Source organism: Mobula hypostoma, chromosome 8 (assembly GCF_963921235.1).
Source record: "Mobula hypostoma chromosome 8, sMobHyp1.1, whole genome shotgun sequence".
Classification (NCBI taxonomy): Eukaryota; Metazoa; Chordata; class Chondrichthyes; order Myliobatiformes; family Myliobatidae; genus Mobula; species Mobula hypostoma.
This window is the reverse complement of record NC_086104.1, coordinates 8,842,900-8,857,803: the sequence shown is the minus strand read 5'-3', so window position 1 is coordinate 8,857,803 and position 14,904 is coordinate 8,842,900. Positions and strand designations below refer to the sequence as shown.

Sequence of the window (14,904 nt, the reverse complement as noted above, 5' to 3'; positions counted from 1 at the left end):
CAAGGTTGAATGATTGTAGGGGGAAGTCATTTGGAATCAGAATCAGGTTTATCATAAGTCAGTACGACATAGGAGCAGAATTAGGCCATTTGTCCCATTGAGTCTGCTCTGCCATTCAATCATGGCTGATCATTTTTTCCCCTCCTCAGCCCCACTCCCATGCCTTATTCCCATAACCTTTGATTCCATTTCTACTCAAGAACCAATCAAGCTCTGCTTTAAATACACCCAACGACCTGGGCTCCACAGCTGCCTGTCTTAATAAATTCCACAAATTTACTGCCCGCTGGATAAAGAAATTTCATTGCATCTCTAAATGGACTTCTCTCTATCCTGAGGCTGTGCCCTCTTGTCCTAGACTCCCCCACCATAGGAAGCATCCTTTCCGCATGTGTAGCATGTTTAGACCTTTCAATATTTGAAAGGTTTCAATGAGATCCCCCATCTTCCTTCTAAATTCCAGTGTGTACAGACCCAGAGCCATCAACATTCCTCATATGATAACTGTTTCATTCATGGAATCATCCTTGTGAACCTTCTCTGAACCCCCTCCAATGCCAGCGTCTCTTTTCTTAGATGAGGAGCCCAAAACTGTTCATAATTCTCAAAGTGAGGCCTCACCAGTGCCTTATAAACCTCAACATCACATCCCTATTCTTGTATTCTAGACCTCTTGAAATGAATGCGAGCATTGTGTTTGCCTTCCTCACCACCGACTCTACCTGCAAGGTTGTTATGCACCAGGACTCCCAAGTTCCTCTGCATCTCAGATTTTTGGATTTCCTCCCCATTTAAAAAATTGTCTGCACATTCATTTCTTCTAACAAATTGCATGACCATGCATTTTCCAACATTGTATTTCATTTGCCACTTTCTTGCCCATTCTCCTAATATGTCTAAGTCCTTCTGCAGCCTCTCAACACTACCTGTCCCTCCACCAATTTTTGTATCATCTGCAAACTTGGCAACAAAGCCATCTATTCCATCATGTAAATCATTGATATACAACATAAAAAGAAGTGGTCCCAACACCAACCCCTGTGGAACACCACTAGGCAATGGCCTTTTATTCCCTCTCACTTCTCCTACCAATCAGTCAATGTTTTCACCATGCCAGTAACTTTCATGTAATACCATGAAACTTGGTAAGCAGCCTCATGTGTGGCACCTTGTCAAAGCCTTCTGAAAGTCCAAATATACAACATCCACTACATCCCCTTTATCCATCCTACCTGTAATCTCCTCAAAGAATTCCAACAGGTTTCTCATGCAAGATTTTCCCTTAAGGTAGCCATACTGACTTTGTCCCATCTTCTCCTGTGTCACCAAGTACTCTATAACCTCATCCTTGACAATTGACTCTAACATCCTCCCAACCACTGAGCTCAGGCTAACTGGTCTATAATTTCCTTTCTGCTGCCTTCTTCCTTTCTTAAAGAGCGAAGTAACACATGCAATTTTGCAGTCCCCCAGCACCATGCCAGAGTCCAATAATTTTTAAAGGATCATTACTGATGCCTCCTCAATCTCTACCACTACCTCTTTCAGAACCCTAGGGTGTAGTTCATGTGGTCCAGATGACTTATGTACCCCTAGGTCTTTCAGCTTTTTGAGCACCTTCTCCCTTGTAATATGAACTGCACTCACTTCTCTTCCCCCACACCCTTCAACATTCATTTCGTTCACCCGCCATCTCCTTATCCCCTGTTATTATTTCTCCAGCTTTATTTACTAGTTGTCCTATATCCACTCTCATCTCCCTTTTATTTTTTACATACTTGAAAAAGCTTTTACTATCCACTTTGATATTGTTTGCTAGCTTGTTTTCATATTTCACCTTTCCCCTCCCAATGACTCTTTCAGTTGCTCTCTGTAGGTTTTTAAAAGCTTCTCAATCTTTTGTTTTCCCATGCCTGCTCCTTTGCTTTTACATTAGCTTTGACTTCCCTTGTCAGCCACAGTTGTACTATTTTGCCATTTGAATATTTCTTTGTTTTTGGAATACATCTATCCAGCACCTTCCTCATTTTTCCCAGAAGTTCATGCCATTGGTGCTCTGCTGTCATCTTTATCAGCATCTCCTTCCAATTTATTTTGGCCAGCTCCTCTCTCATACCACTGTAATTTCCTTTATTCGACTGAAATACTGCTTTGTCAGACTTTACTCTCTATCTATCAAATTTAAGGTTGAACTCAATCAGATTGTGATCACTGTCCCCTCAGGGTTCTTTTACCTTGAGCTTCCTAATCACCTCCAGTTCATTATATGCCACCTAATTTAGTATAGCTGATTCCCTAGTAGGCTCAATAACCAACTGCTTTAAAAAACCATCTCATAGGCATTCAACAAATTCATGCTCTTAAGATCCATTAACAGCCTGATTTTCCCAATTGACCTGCATGTTGAAATCTCCCTTGACTGTAACATTGGCCTTTATCACGTCTTTTCTATTTCCTTTTGTAATCTGTGGTTCACATTCCAGCTACTCTTGGGAGGCCTGTATATAACTGCCATCAGGATCCTTTTACCCTTGCAGTTTCTTCACTCACCCCTCAAGGATTCAACATCTTCCGATCCTATGACACATCCTTCTACTGATTTGATGCCATTCTTTACCAGCAGAGCCATGCCATCCCCACTTCCTACCTTCCTACCTTCCTATCCCTCCAATACAATGTGTAACCTTGGATATTCAGCCCCAAACTACAACCAGCCTTCAGCCACAACTCAGTGCTGATCGCAGCATCATACCTGACAATATGTAATAGCACAACAAGACATTCCACCTATTTCTTATTCTCTGTGCATTGAGATATAACACTTTGAACTATATTTGCTACATTTTTTGATTCTGCATCCCTAATACGCTGATATTCACCCTGCTGGCTGCAATTTTGTCCTATCATCTGCTTGCCCTTTCTGACGGTACAACTGCATGATATCTTTGCTTTGTTGCCATCCTTCCTATCCTGAGTCCCTTCACTCCAGTTCCCACCCATCTACCAAATTAGTTTAAACTCTCCCCAACAGCTTAACCCTGCACATGAGAAAATTGGTCCCCATCCTGTTCATGTGCAAACCTTCACAGACATATGTTGGGAAATTTGTTGTTTTGCCACAGCAGTACAGTGCAAGAGATAATAATAAAAACTATAAGTTACAAAAGTTACAAGAGTGGAAAAATGAATTGTGAGGAAGTGTTCATTGATTCATGGACTATTCAGAAACCTGGTGGTGGAGGGGAAGGAGTTGTTCCTGAATTGTTGAGCGTGGGTTTTCAGGTTCCTGTACGTCCTTCCTGCTGGTAGTAAAGAGAAGAGGTCACGTCCCTGATGGTGAGAATCAGAATCAGAATCAGGATTATTGTATGCAAAATGAGAGCAAATATAGTGAGGAAACATTCATGGGTTCCATGTCCATTTAGAAATCTGATAGCAGAAGGGAAGGAGCTGTCCCTGTAGCATTGAGTGTGTGTCTTCCTGTTCTTGTTCCTCACCTCTAATAGTAGTAATAAGAAGCGAGCATGTCCTGGCTGATGGGGGTTCTCAGTGGTGGATGCTGCCTTTTCGAGGCATTGCCTTTTGAAGATGTCCTGGTTTCTCGGGAGATCAGTGCCATGTTGGAGCTGACTGAGTTGTAACGCTGTGCAGCTTTTTCCAATCCTCTTGAAAGATCACTACTAATGCATCCACAATCTCTTCAGCTACCTCTTTTAGAATCCTGAGCTATAATCCACCTGGACCGCGTGACTTATCTACCTCCAGACCTTTCAGGTTCTGGCATACTGCTGATGTCTTTCACAGTGAAGGCTGATTAAAAACACTCATTTAATTTGTCCGCCATTTCCTTGTCCCCCGTTACTACTTTTTCAGCATTATTTTCTACCGGTCCAATATCCACTCTTGCTCTTCTTTTACTCAATTTATATATCTGAAACATCTTTCTGTATTCTCTTTTATATTATTCTCTAGCTTCATTTCATATTTCATCCTTTCTCTCCTTATTGCTTTTCAGTGATCTGTTGGTTTTTTAAAAGTTTCTCATCCTGTGACATCAGGCTAATTTTTGTTGCATTATTTGCCACCTCATTTGCTCTTATGCTGTCTTGGCCTTCCCTTGTCAGCAAAGAATTGTCACTCTCCCTTTAGAATACTTCTTCACCTTTGGGATGCATCTGTCCTGTGTCATCCAGATTGCTCCTAGAAACTCCAGCCATTGTTGTTCTGACATCATCCCTGCTGGTATCCCCTTTCAACCAAACTTGGCGAGCTCCTCTCTCATGCCTCTGTAATTCCCTTTACACCATTGTAATACTGATACATCTGACTTTAGTTTCCCCCTCTCAAACCGCAGGGTACATTCATTCTACCATATTATGCTCACTGTCTTCTAAGGGTTCCTTTACCATAAGCTCCCTAATCAAATCTACCTCATTATACAACAACCAATCCAGAATTGTTTTTACCCTAGTGGGCTCAACCATAAGCTGCTCTAAAAGGCATTTTGTGGACATCCTACACATTTCCTCTCTTCCTGATCTATCTACATATTGAAATCCCCCATGACTATCGTAGCATTGTCCTTTAGGCATACCTTTTATATATCCCTTTGTAATTTGTAGTCCAATTTCTACTGTTTGGAGGCCTCTATATAACTTACGTCAGGGTTTTTTTTTACCGTTGCAATTTCTTAAATCTACCCACAAAGATTATAAATTTTCCAACCTTATGACACTTCTTTGTATGGATTTGATTTAATTTTTTACTAACAGAGCTAACCCCCCCTGCCTACTTGCCTGTCCCTCTGAAACAATGTTATCCTTGGATGTTTAGCTCCCAGCTATGGACTTATTTAGCCGCAACTTAGTGATGCCCACAACATCATACCTGCCAATCTCTAACTGTGCTACAAGATCATCTAACTTTTCCATATAGGATTATGAGGACATGTAGTCCTCTTTTATTGTCATTTAGTAATGCATGCATTAAGAAATAATACAATATTTCATTATACTGAGTGCATTCAAATTTACACCTTCACTCATGTATTCAACCCCCCTTTCAATTTTCCCCTATGTTAAACTTCATCTCATCCTACTGACTGTAATTTTGCCCTATAATCTGCCTGTTCTTCCTCACAGTCTCACTACACACGGCATATACTTGAATACTATCTGCCCCATCCTCAGCCCTATCTCCCTGCCAAATTAGTTTAAACCATCCCCAATTGCTCTCGCGAACTTGCCTGAAAAGATATTGGTCTCCCTTGGGTTCAGGAGTAACCTGTCCTTTCTGTACAGGCCTTACTTTTCCCAGAAGAGATCAGAAACCCATGTCCCCTGCATCATTCTTCAGCCACTCATTCATCTGCCAAATCATCCAATTCTTACACTCAGTGGTGTGTTCAGTCCAGAGATTACTACTATAGAAGTCCTACTTCTCTGCTTTCTACTTAACTTCCATTATTCTCCCTTCAAGCCATCATACCTTCTCCTTCCTATGTCATTGGTACCAATGTGAACCATGATTTCTGGCTGTTCACCCACCACCTTTAGATTGCTGTGTACCTGACCCATCTGGGAAGCAACAAGCCATCCTGATGTAACTTTCATGTCCACAGAATCTCCTATCTGTTCCAATAGCTCTGCAATCCCCTATCACTACTGCATTTCTCTTCTCCCCTCTTCCCTTCTGAGCCACGGAGCCAGGCTCCTTGTCAGAGACCCAATCACTCAGCGTCTCTCTGGTAAGTCACCACCCCCAACACTATCAAAAGCAATATACTTATCATTGAGGGGAATGGCCACAGGGGTAACTCCTGCAACTTAGCAGTGACTTCCTCCCTTTAGCTCCTATCCATCACCTCCTCTTTTTCCCATATGCGCTGAATGTCATTAAGCTACAGCTCCAGTTCCTTAACATGGTCTCTAAAGAGCTGCAGATCGATGCACTTTGTGCAGATGTAGTTAACAGGGATAATAGAGGAATGCAGAGTTCCCATATCTCACACAAAGAGCATACCATTAACCTGCACATTCTCAAAGCACTACTATGTTCAAATAGAGAAAGAAAGAGAAAAAAAAAATGCCAAAGCCTCCCACTCTAACCCTGGACCATTCCAACAATGACCACTCCAACAATGGCTGGTCCATTTACACCTCGCTTTTTTTTTATTGGCCTTTGATAAGTTACTAATAACCCAAGCAATCTGCCACTCCACAGAGAAGTTCCAATAGGTCCTGCTCACTTTTAAAACAGGCATACAAACTCCACAAAGAACTGTCTTCAACTCTCTCTTACTCTGTGATTTCCTACTCAGCAGACAAGTTCCGACACACCCCATTCATCATCCACTGGAATGCTTTAGTTTAAACTATTTAATCTTCTTTGAGCAGAGACCTCATTGACATGTTGAGTGTTGCCCACTGCATCACTGTACTAAGGTGAGGTTTACTGTTTCCTATGTGATTGGAAGGGTAATTGCTGAGGACCTAGAAAAGTTGATGCGGTCTGGCCAACTTGTTGGGTCATGGTGAACTGAGGAAAAAACATTTCTTCACAGTGTGAGTGTGATGACAGGAAGAGAGAGAGATATTTTGCTAGATAGCTAGATAGAGAGAGAAAGAGAGAGAGGAGGAGGAAGGGAAGTGGTGAGAGAAAGGGAAGGAGAAAGTGTGAGTGAGAAGGGGAGAGAGATAGTGTAAGAGAGAGAAAGAGAGAGAGGAGGAGGAAGGGAAGTGGTGAGAGAAAGGGAAGGAGAAAGTGTGAGTGAGAAGGGGAGAGAGATAGTGTAAGAGAGAGAAAGAGGAGGAGATGGAGGAGAGGAGAGAAATGGGAGTAGGAGAGAGAGGAGAGAGTGTCAAAGGAGATGGAGAGAAGGAGACAGAGAAAGGCAGGAAAAATGTGAGAGGGAAAGCCGGGAGATAGAAAGAGAGAAGGAGACAAAGAGGAGAAACAAAAGAAGGGAGAGATAGAAAAGAGGAGAGAGAGACTGAAAGGAGAGAAAGACAAAGAATAGAGTGAGAGAGAGAAGGAAGGAGAGAAACAGTGAGGGAAAGAAAGAAAGCAACCAACAGGAGAGTCATGGCATGAGAGGCAAAGGGCAAAACACTTAACTGGAGCAGGTAACGTACAATCTGCTGGAGGGTAGAGGGTCAAGTAGAACCTATGGAGGCAGAGAGCTGGTTGACATTTTGGGTCAGGTTGGGTCCCTTCACCAGGACTGGAGCAAGTACTGTAGTGGGTTCTGTTTGTGCACTGAGTAACCCTTCAGGAGATAAATAAATGTTTGTTCTTTATCCCCTCGTGATCCAGCAAGCCAGTTACTAATTATTCATTGAGCCTGAGTGGCTTATAAGGTCATTTGATGACAATGATGAGACAGACACACTGGTGTGGCTGGAGTCACACAGACTGAGTAAAGGCAGCAGATCCTTTTCCCTGAAGGTTTCAGATGGATTTTTGCAATTCAGTGGTTTCCTGGTCATGCTGCAGAATCAGGCTTTTTTAAAAAAATTCAGATTGATTTAATTAAGTGTATTTAAATTTCCCAGCTGCTGTGAGATTTGAACCCATATTCTTGGGTCATTTATTCCAATCCAAGTTATTTCGCCCAAGCCATCAGGCAGATCATCACCTCCACCCCGCACCACTACATCCACATCAGCTACTCCTCTCCACAGTCCCCTCAGCACCATCCATCCCCCCCATGAACTGCCACTTTACACTTACATTCCACATCTCATCCCTACACTGACAGTCACTGTCCTACTTTGTTTCCGTATGTCCTTCTGCTGCCTGGACCAGTTCGTCTTGCCAAGAGCCACCTTGTCACTTTATCAGTTCCCGTCAGAGTCACCTTATGTACAGATACTCCTGCACCTAGTGTCAAAGGTTCAAAGTATGTATGCAGTATGCAACTCTGAGATTTGTCTCTCTTCAGGCAGCCACAAAGCAACGCAATACCATGGAATGCATTCTATGAAAACATCAAACACTTCACATACATACAACCAGTCTTTGTACTTAGAACCAAACAGAACTTCACTGTCATTGCCCAAGACAACGAGATTGCATTATGATTGCTAATGTTATGTGTATACAACCACAATAAGTTGCTTGTACATTGTGTTTTACAAGATTTGCTTTCATATTAATGTTTATCGTGTTTTTCATGGTACACGGAGCTTGGAAAAATAGGGGGCTATGCGCTAGGAAAATTCCAGGCAGTTTCTAGTTTTGCAGGGTCGACACAACATTGTGAGTCAAAGGGCCTGTAATGTGCTGTAAATTTCTATGTTCATGCTTATTGTGGGTTTTTATTTTCTGCTGCATCAGATCCAGGGTAACGATCATTTTGTTCTCCTTTACTCTTACTGTGGGGCGGTGATACCACTCTCTCCCTTGTTAGTGAGCGAGTGAGCCTATGGCAGGTCAAAGTGCTGGTTTATGGACTGCAGTTTTTTGATGCACTCTACATCATGGTTTCTTTGGAGGTTTTGTTATGGCTTGCTTGGTGGGTGGTGGGGGTGTGAAATGTTGATTCTTCCCGCTGGAACAAGTGGGGGGAGCTCTGGGATTCTAACATTTTTCTGTCATTCATTCTCTGGGGTTTTTCTTCTGTTTTGTGGATATCTGTGAAGGGTAAGAATTTCAGGCTGTATACTGTATACATTCTCAGATACTAAATGGAACCGTTGACCCATTTAACCGTTGAAGAATAATAATAAATAATCTTGAATCTTGAATCCTAAACCTCTGCACCAACTACAATAATGTAACCAATATGTGAACATTCCCACAGTGCTCGCAAGTCAGAGGAACACATGATGGAACTGATCATTTGGATCTGGGAAGGCAGTGCAGTGTTCATTTCATTACTGGTTCCCCAGATGCATCTTAGGCACAGGAGCTGCATCTCGCTAGTTGCCCAGCAAATCAAGTTGTCCCATGAAAAATTACCATGGACACTATCCACCCTGCAAACGTCCTTTTCCAAAAAGTTCCCTTCTGAAAAGCCCTGCAGGACTATTAAAGCAAAAACTTCATGCCATCTTAAAAGTTTCTTCCCCCAGGCGGTTAATCCAGTTAGACCACCACACTCTATATTGCAGTCATCATTATGTTGCACTGTAAACACGTCAAATCATTTTTTATAATCAAGGATGAAGGATCAACTTTATTTGCCATGGAACATAGGATGTTAGAGCAGAATAATGCCCTTCAGCCCACAATGTTATGCTGACCTTTCAAATAACTCCAAAGTTAATCTAACCCTTCCCTCCCCCATAGCCCTCCATTTTTACTTTATCCACATGCCTACCTAGGAGTTTCTTAAATGCACTTAATGTATCTGCCTCTATCACCATCCCTGCCAGGGTGTTCCTTAGGTTAAGGGTGAAAGGTGAAAGGTTTAGGGGGAACATGAAGGGGAAACTTTTTCATTGGGGGGTAGTGAGAGTGTGGAATGAGCTGCCAGTGCAAGTGCTGTACTCAAGCTTGATTTCAATGTTTAAGAGAAGTTTGGAGAGGTACATAGATGGTAGGGGTATGGAGAGCTATGGTCTCAGTTCAGGTTGATGAGAGTAGGCAGAATGATGGTTCAGCACGGACTAGATGGACCAAAAGGCTTGCTTCTGTTCGTAATGTAACAAAAACAACATTCAACAATTATAAAGAATAAAGAATTACATAAAATCAACTTAGAGTTTAAAGTACAAATATGGAATAAAACGTGTATAAATACATAAATACTAGTATGTATTCACAATGGAGACAATATTATACTGTTCATAATGCTGTTTTTGTTTGTAAATACATTTTGTATTTATATATTTATGCACATTTTATTCCACATCTGTACTTTAACCAACTTTATCTTGCATCATTCTTTATAATTGTTCAATGTCATTTTTTGTTGCATGTCGTGCCCTGGCCAATACACCAGAACAAATTCCGAAGACATGTAAATATTTATGGTGAATAAAGTTTAACTTTGATCTTTAAGAAATAAATATTGACTGAGATATTTTCTTTCTTTTCTTATTCCAAATGGTTTCATCAGATTATGTGAGTCTATTCAAGAGATTAATAAATTTCTGGGTTAAATGTCCCATCTGAAACATAGAAAATTAAGCAATGTAGTTATCCTAGGTTTCAAAGTTCGAAGTTCAAAGTAAATTTATTATCAAAGTACCTATATATCACCATATACAACCCTGAGATTCATTTTCTTGTGGGAATTCACTAGTAAATACAAAAATAATCAAAACAAGCTAATAATAAATAAAAAAGTAATAAATATTGAGAACATAAGACGCAGAGTCCTTGAAAGTGAATCCATAGGTTGTGGGAACATCTCAGTGATGGGGTGAGCAAAGTTGAGTGAAGTTATCCCCTTTGGTTCAAGAGCCTGATTGTTAGGGGGTAATAGCTGTTCTCGAACCTGGTGGTGTGGGACCTGAGGCTCCTGTAACCCCTTCATGATAGCAGCAAGGAGCGAGCATGGCCTGAATAGCAGGGGTCCTTGATGGATGCTGTTTTCCTGCGACAGTGCTCCGTGTTAGGACAGCGCTCCATGTTCTAAGCGGGGTTTGAAAATACAATCTTCAAACAGACATTGACTTGGGATCCAGATTTCCCTATTTCATCCCTTACTCCTCATCCTCCTTACTCATCCAACTAAGTGTCACTATAGGTGGGACAGTGGCTTAGAGGGCAGCATGGTAACATAGTGGGTAGTGTAACACTTGAAAGCGTCAGTGACCTGGGTTCAATGTAGGTAAGGTGTTTTCACATTCTCCCCTTGCCTGTTTGTGTTTCCTCTGGGTGCTCCAGTTTCCACCCATGAGTCAAAATAGATAGGGCTATTAAAACGAAAACTTCATACCATTGTAAATGTTTCTTCCCCCAGACAGTTAATCTGATGAACCATCCTCGTTAGCCTCCTTACTCCCTTGATCTATTAGCCTGGTCACTGCACTGTAAACACTTTAAACCCCTTTTTAATCCTGCTGTTTACATTGTAAGTACATACTGGTATTTATGTATTTATGCACATTTTATTGTATATCTCTACATTAAGCTTTAAGTTTATTTTTTATACAATTCATTATAATTGTTGAATGTTGTTGCTTTTTGTTGCATGTTACATCCTGACCAACACACCAGAGCAAATTACTAATATATGTAAACATATATGGCAAATTAAAGTTGATCCTAGATCCTAGTCAATGACTGAGCACTTCTCTGAAGCATTCCTGTTTCATAGGTTACCAAAGGGAGTTAACGTACCAACGGACTGATGGCTCCTTCAGTGCCTTTGGAAACTCGGATTCTTCTGGAAGCACTTGGTAAGAAGATTTCTGGAGGGATAGGCTGGAAGGCCCCTTCCATATGTGGCTTCGATTACAAAGCTCTCATTCTCTCAACAGTGGAACCAGCCCAAAAAAACTCTGTGAGATTTATAGCTTACTTTTCCTCACTTGAATTCTTGAAGAATGTGGTGTGGATAACTACCAGAAGGGAATGCATTAGGAGGGAATAACCAGCACTGAGTGACTTTCCATCACTTCCAAATGGATTTAGTGGAGGGAGAGGCAGTGGCTGGTTTTCAGCTGGTATTCTCTGGCAGATGTGGCCTCTTAGTTCTTAAATATTCTCTTTTTTTTTGCATTCATCCCATTCCTCTATTGCCTTTCTGTTCTCATTCTCTCCATCCTTTACACTTTCTGAGATTCTTCTGATGTTTTGTTCCCTCATCCTATGTGAAAAAGACATCAAACTGCACAAATACAAAAAGAAATAAAAAAGAAATAATAATAATAATTAATAAACAATAAATATTGAGAACATGGGATGAAGAGTCCTTGAAAGTGAGTCCCTAGGTTGTGGGAATAGTTCCTGGGGTATTGGGGTGAGTGAAGTTGAGTGAAGTGATCCCCTCTGGTTCGAGAGCCTGATGTTTGAGAGGTAGTAACTGTTCCTGAACCTGGTGGTGTAGTTGTCTCCCCCTCTCTATCAGCCAATCAGTTTCTTTTGCTTTTTATTTCCTTAAGTCGAACTGTTGCTTACATAGAACTTAGTACACTACAGCATAGTAGCGGTCCTTCGGCCCACAATGCTTTGCCAACCTTCCATCTTCAAGATAAATCTAACCCTAAAAATCTATCCCTTGCCTTGCACATAACTCTCTATTTTTCATTCATAAATATGCTTGTCTAATAGATACTTAAATGCCCCTAATGTACCTGTCTCTACCACCACCCCAGACAGGGCTTTCCATACACTTACCACTCCCTGTGTGGAGAACTTACCTCTGATATCCCCCTATATTTCCTCCAATCTTCTTAAAATTATCCCCCCTTGTATTGGCCATACCGCCCTGGGACTCACTCCAAAGAGAAAAGCCCTAGCTCACTCAACCTGGAGACACAGTCTCTAGTCCAGGCAACATGCCCTCACACTAATTACATGTTCATTTCTATTGTCTTCCTTTCACTTAGTAATTTCTACTGCTCTCTCTTTGTATCTCCCTCTTGTTAAAACAATAAGACACAGGAGCAGAATTAGGCTATTTGGCCTCAGGATTTTCACTCCTCAACCCCATGTTCCTGCCTTCTCAAGAACCTATCGACCTCAGCTTTAAATATAACCAATGACTTGGCCTCCACAGCCTTCTACCAGATTCACAACCCTCTGGCTAAAGAAATCTCTGTTCTAAAGAGATGTTCTTCTATTCTGAGAAGGCCCTCTGGCCGTAGACTTCTCCACTGTAAGAAACATCTTCCCAACTTCATGTTCTCATTCTTCCACATGCTTACAAGGATGTTGCTTGGATTGAAGACCTGAATTATAGGGAAAGGTTGAGGAAGATGAGGAGAGATTTGATAGAGATATACAAAACTATGGGGGAAATGGACAGGGTAAGTGCGAGTAGGCTTTTTCCACTGAGGTTGGGTGAGACTACAACTAGGGGTCATAGGTTAAGGGTGAAAGGAAGAGAATCTGAGGGGGAATGTTTAAATGTTTAAGGGGAATCTCACTCACTTAGAGGATGATGTGAGTGTGGAATAAGCAGCCAGCAGAAGTGATGGTTTCAATGCTGTAGTGTTCTATGACTCTTTGACTGTAAAACTAGTCCCCTTGGTCTACAGTTTTTTGTACCTCTAAGAAGGTGAAGTATCCAGATTAGTTGTTGTTCCCACTGCTCTCATAAGTTTTGTCTCCTGTCCGAGGCTGAAGTGGTTAGAATCAGTTGTTTGCATTTCCAAAGTGATGTAAGAATGCAAGGGACACACTCAGTGGCGATGTCATTAGGTACACCTGTACACCTGCTCGTTAATGCAAATATCTAACCAGCCAATCTTGAGGCAGCACCTCAATATATAAAAGCATGCAGACATGGTCAAGAGGTTCAGTTGTTGTTCAGACCAAACATCAGAGTGGGGAAGAAATGTGATCTATGTGACTTTGACCATGGAATGATTGTTGGTGCCCGATGGGTGGTTTGAGTATCTCAAAAACTGCTGATCTCCAGGGACTTTCACACACAAGAGTCTTTAGAGTTTACAGCGAATGGTGTGAAAACAAAAAAAAACATCCAGTGAGTGAAAGTTTTGTGGACAAAAATGCCTTGATTATGAGAGAGGTCAGACGAGAATGACCAGGTTGGTTCAAGCTGGCAGGAAGGTGACAGTCAATAAAATAACCACGCATTACAACAGTGGTGTTCAGAAGAGTCTCTCCGAATGTTCGACATGTCAAACAAAGTTTTGTTTATTTATTGAGACACAGCATGGAATAGGCCCTTCTGGCCTTTCAAGCCATGCCACCCAGCATCCCCCCGATTTAATCCTAACCTAATCACGGGACAATTTGCAATAACCAAATAACCTACCAGTTGGTAGGTCCTTAGACTGTGGGAGGAAACGGGAGCACCCGGAGGATCTACAAACTCCTCACAGGCAACACCAGGAAATGGTCCCAGTTGACTGTTCTGTAACCACTGCACTATCATGTCACCCCAAAGTGGATGGGCTGCAGCAGCAGAAGACCACAAACATACTCCCAGTGGCCACATTGTTGGGTACAGGAGGTTACCCAATAAAGTGGCCAATGAGTGAACATTGCATGCTTTGGAAATGTGGGACATCTGGGACATCTGATGCATGAAAATTATGCTCCACTACTCCTCTGGGAAGACAGGGTGAAATACAGGGAGCTCTGACTCTTACACACGCAATGATTTGTGACAGACGATTAAATCAGCATTTTTGTGGCTAGGAAGACACACAAAAAAGTAAGCAGCCTTCTGGTGTTCCACATTTTACAAACACAAGAGGTTCTGCAGATGCCAGAAATCCAGAGCAGCACACACAAAATGCTGCAGGAACTTAGCAGGTCAGGCGGCATCTGTGGAGTGGAATAAAGTTGGTATTTTGGGCTGAGACCCCTCCCTTCCTTCCTGACCCTTACACCACTTGTGCTGGCAGCTCGCTCCACACTCTCACCACCCTCTGAGCGATGAAATTCCACCTCATTTTATAGACAATAGATATTAGGTGCAGGAGTAGGCCATTCGGTCCTTCGAGCCAGCACCGCCATTCACTGTGATCATGGCTGATCATCCACAATCAGTATCCAGTTCCTACCTTATCCCCATAACCTTTGATTCTGCTATCTTTAAATGTTCCCCTTGAACATTTCACCTTTCACCCTAAACCCATGACCTCTAGTTCTTATCTCACCCAAATTCAGTGGAATCTTTTTGAAATGTATGAAATCATAAGGACTATAGATAGGGTGAATGGACACTGTCTTTTTACACAAAGTTAGGGTGTCAGAACTAGAAAGTTTAAAGTAAATTTATTATCAACGTACACGTATTGTCATCATGTACAACCC

At 41.8% G+C, this 14,904-nt stretch overlaps 1 protein-coding gene across 1 annotated transcript in view; it reads left to right on the top strand.

The window, feature by feature from the left end:
- The window catches only part of cd109 (CD109 molecule), a 265,250-nt gene that overhangs the window by 186,789 nt on the left and 63,557 nt on the right, over nucleotides 1–14,904 (top strand). The window contains exon 24 of the mRNA XM_063054966.1: nucleotides 11,270–11,351. Within this exon, the coding sequence (XP_062911036.1) occupies nucleotides 11,270–11,351 (82 nt within the window). The remainder of the gene's footprint in view (nucleotides 1–11,269; nucleotides 11,352–14,904) is intronic.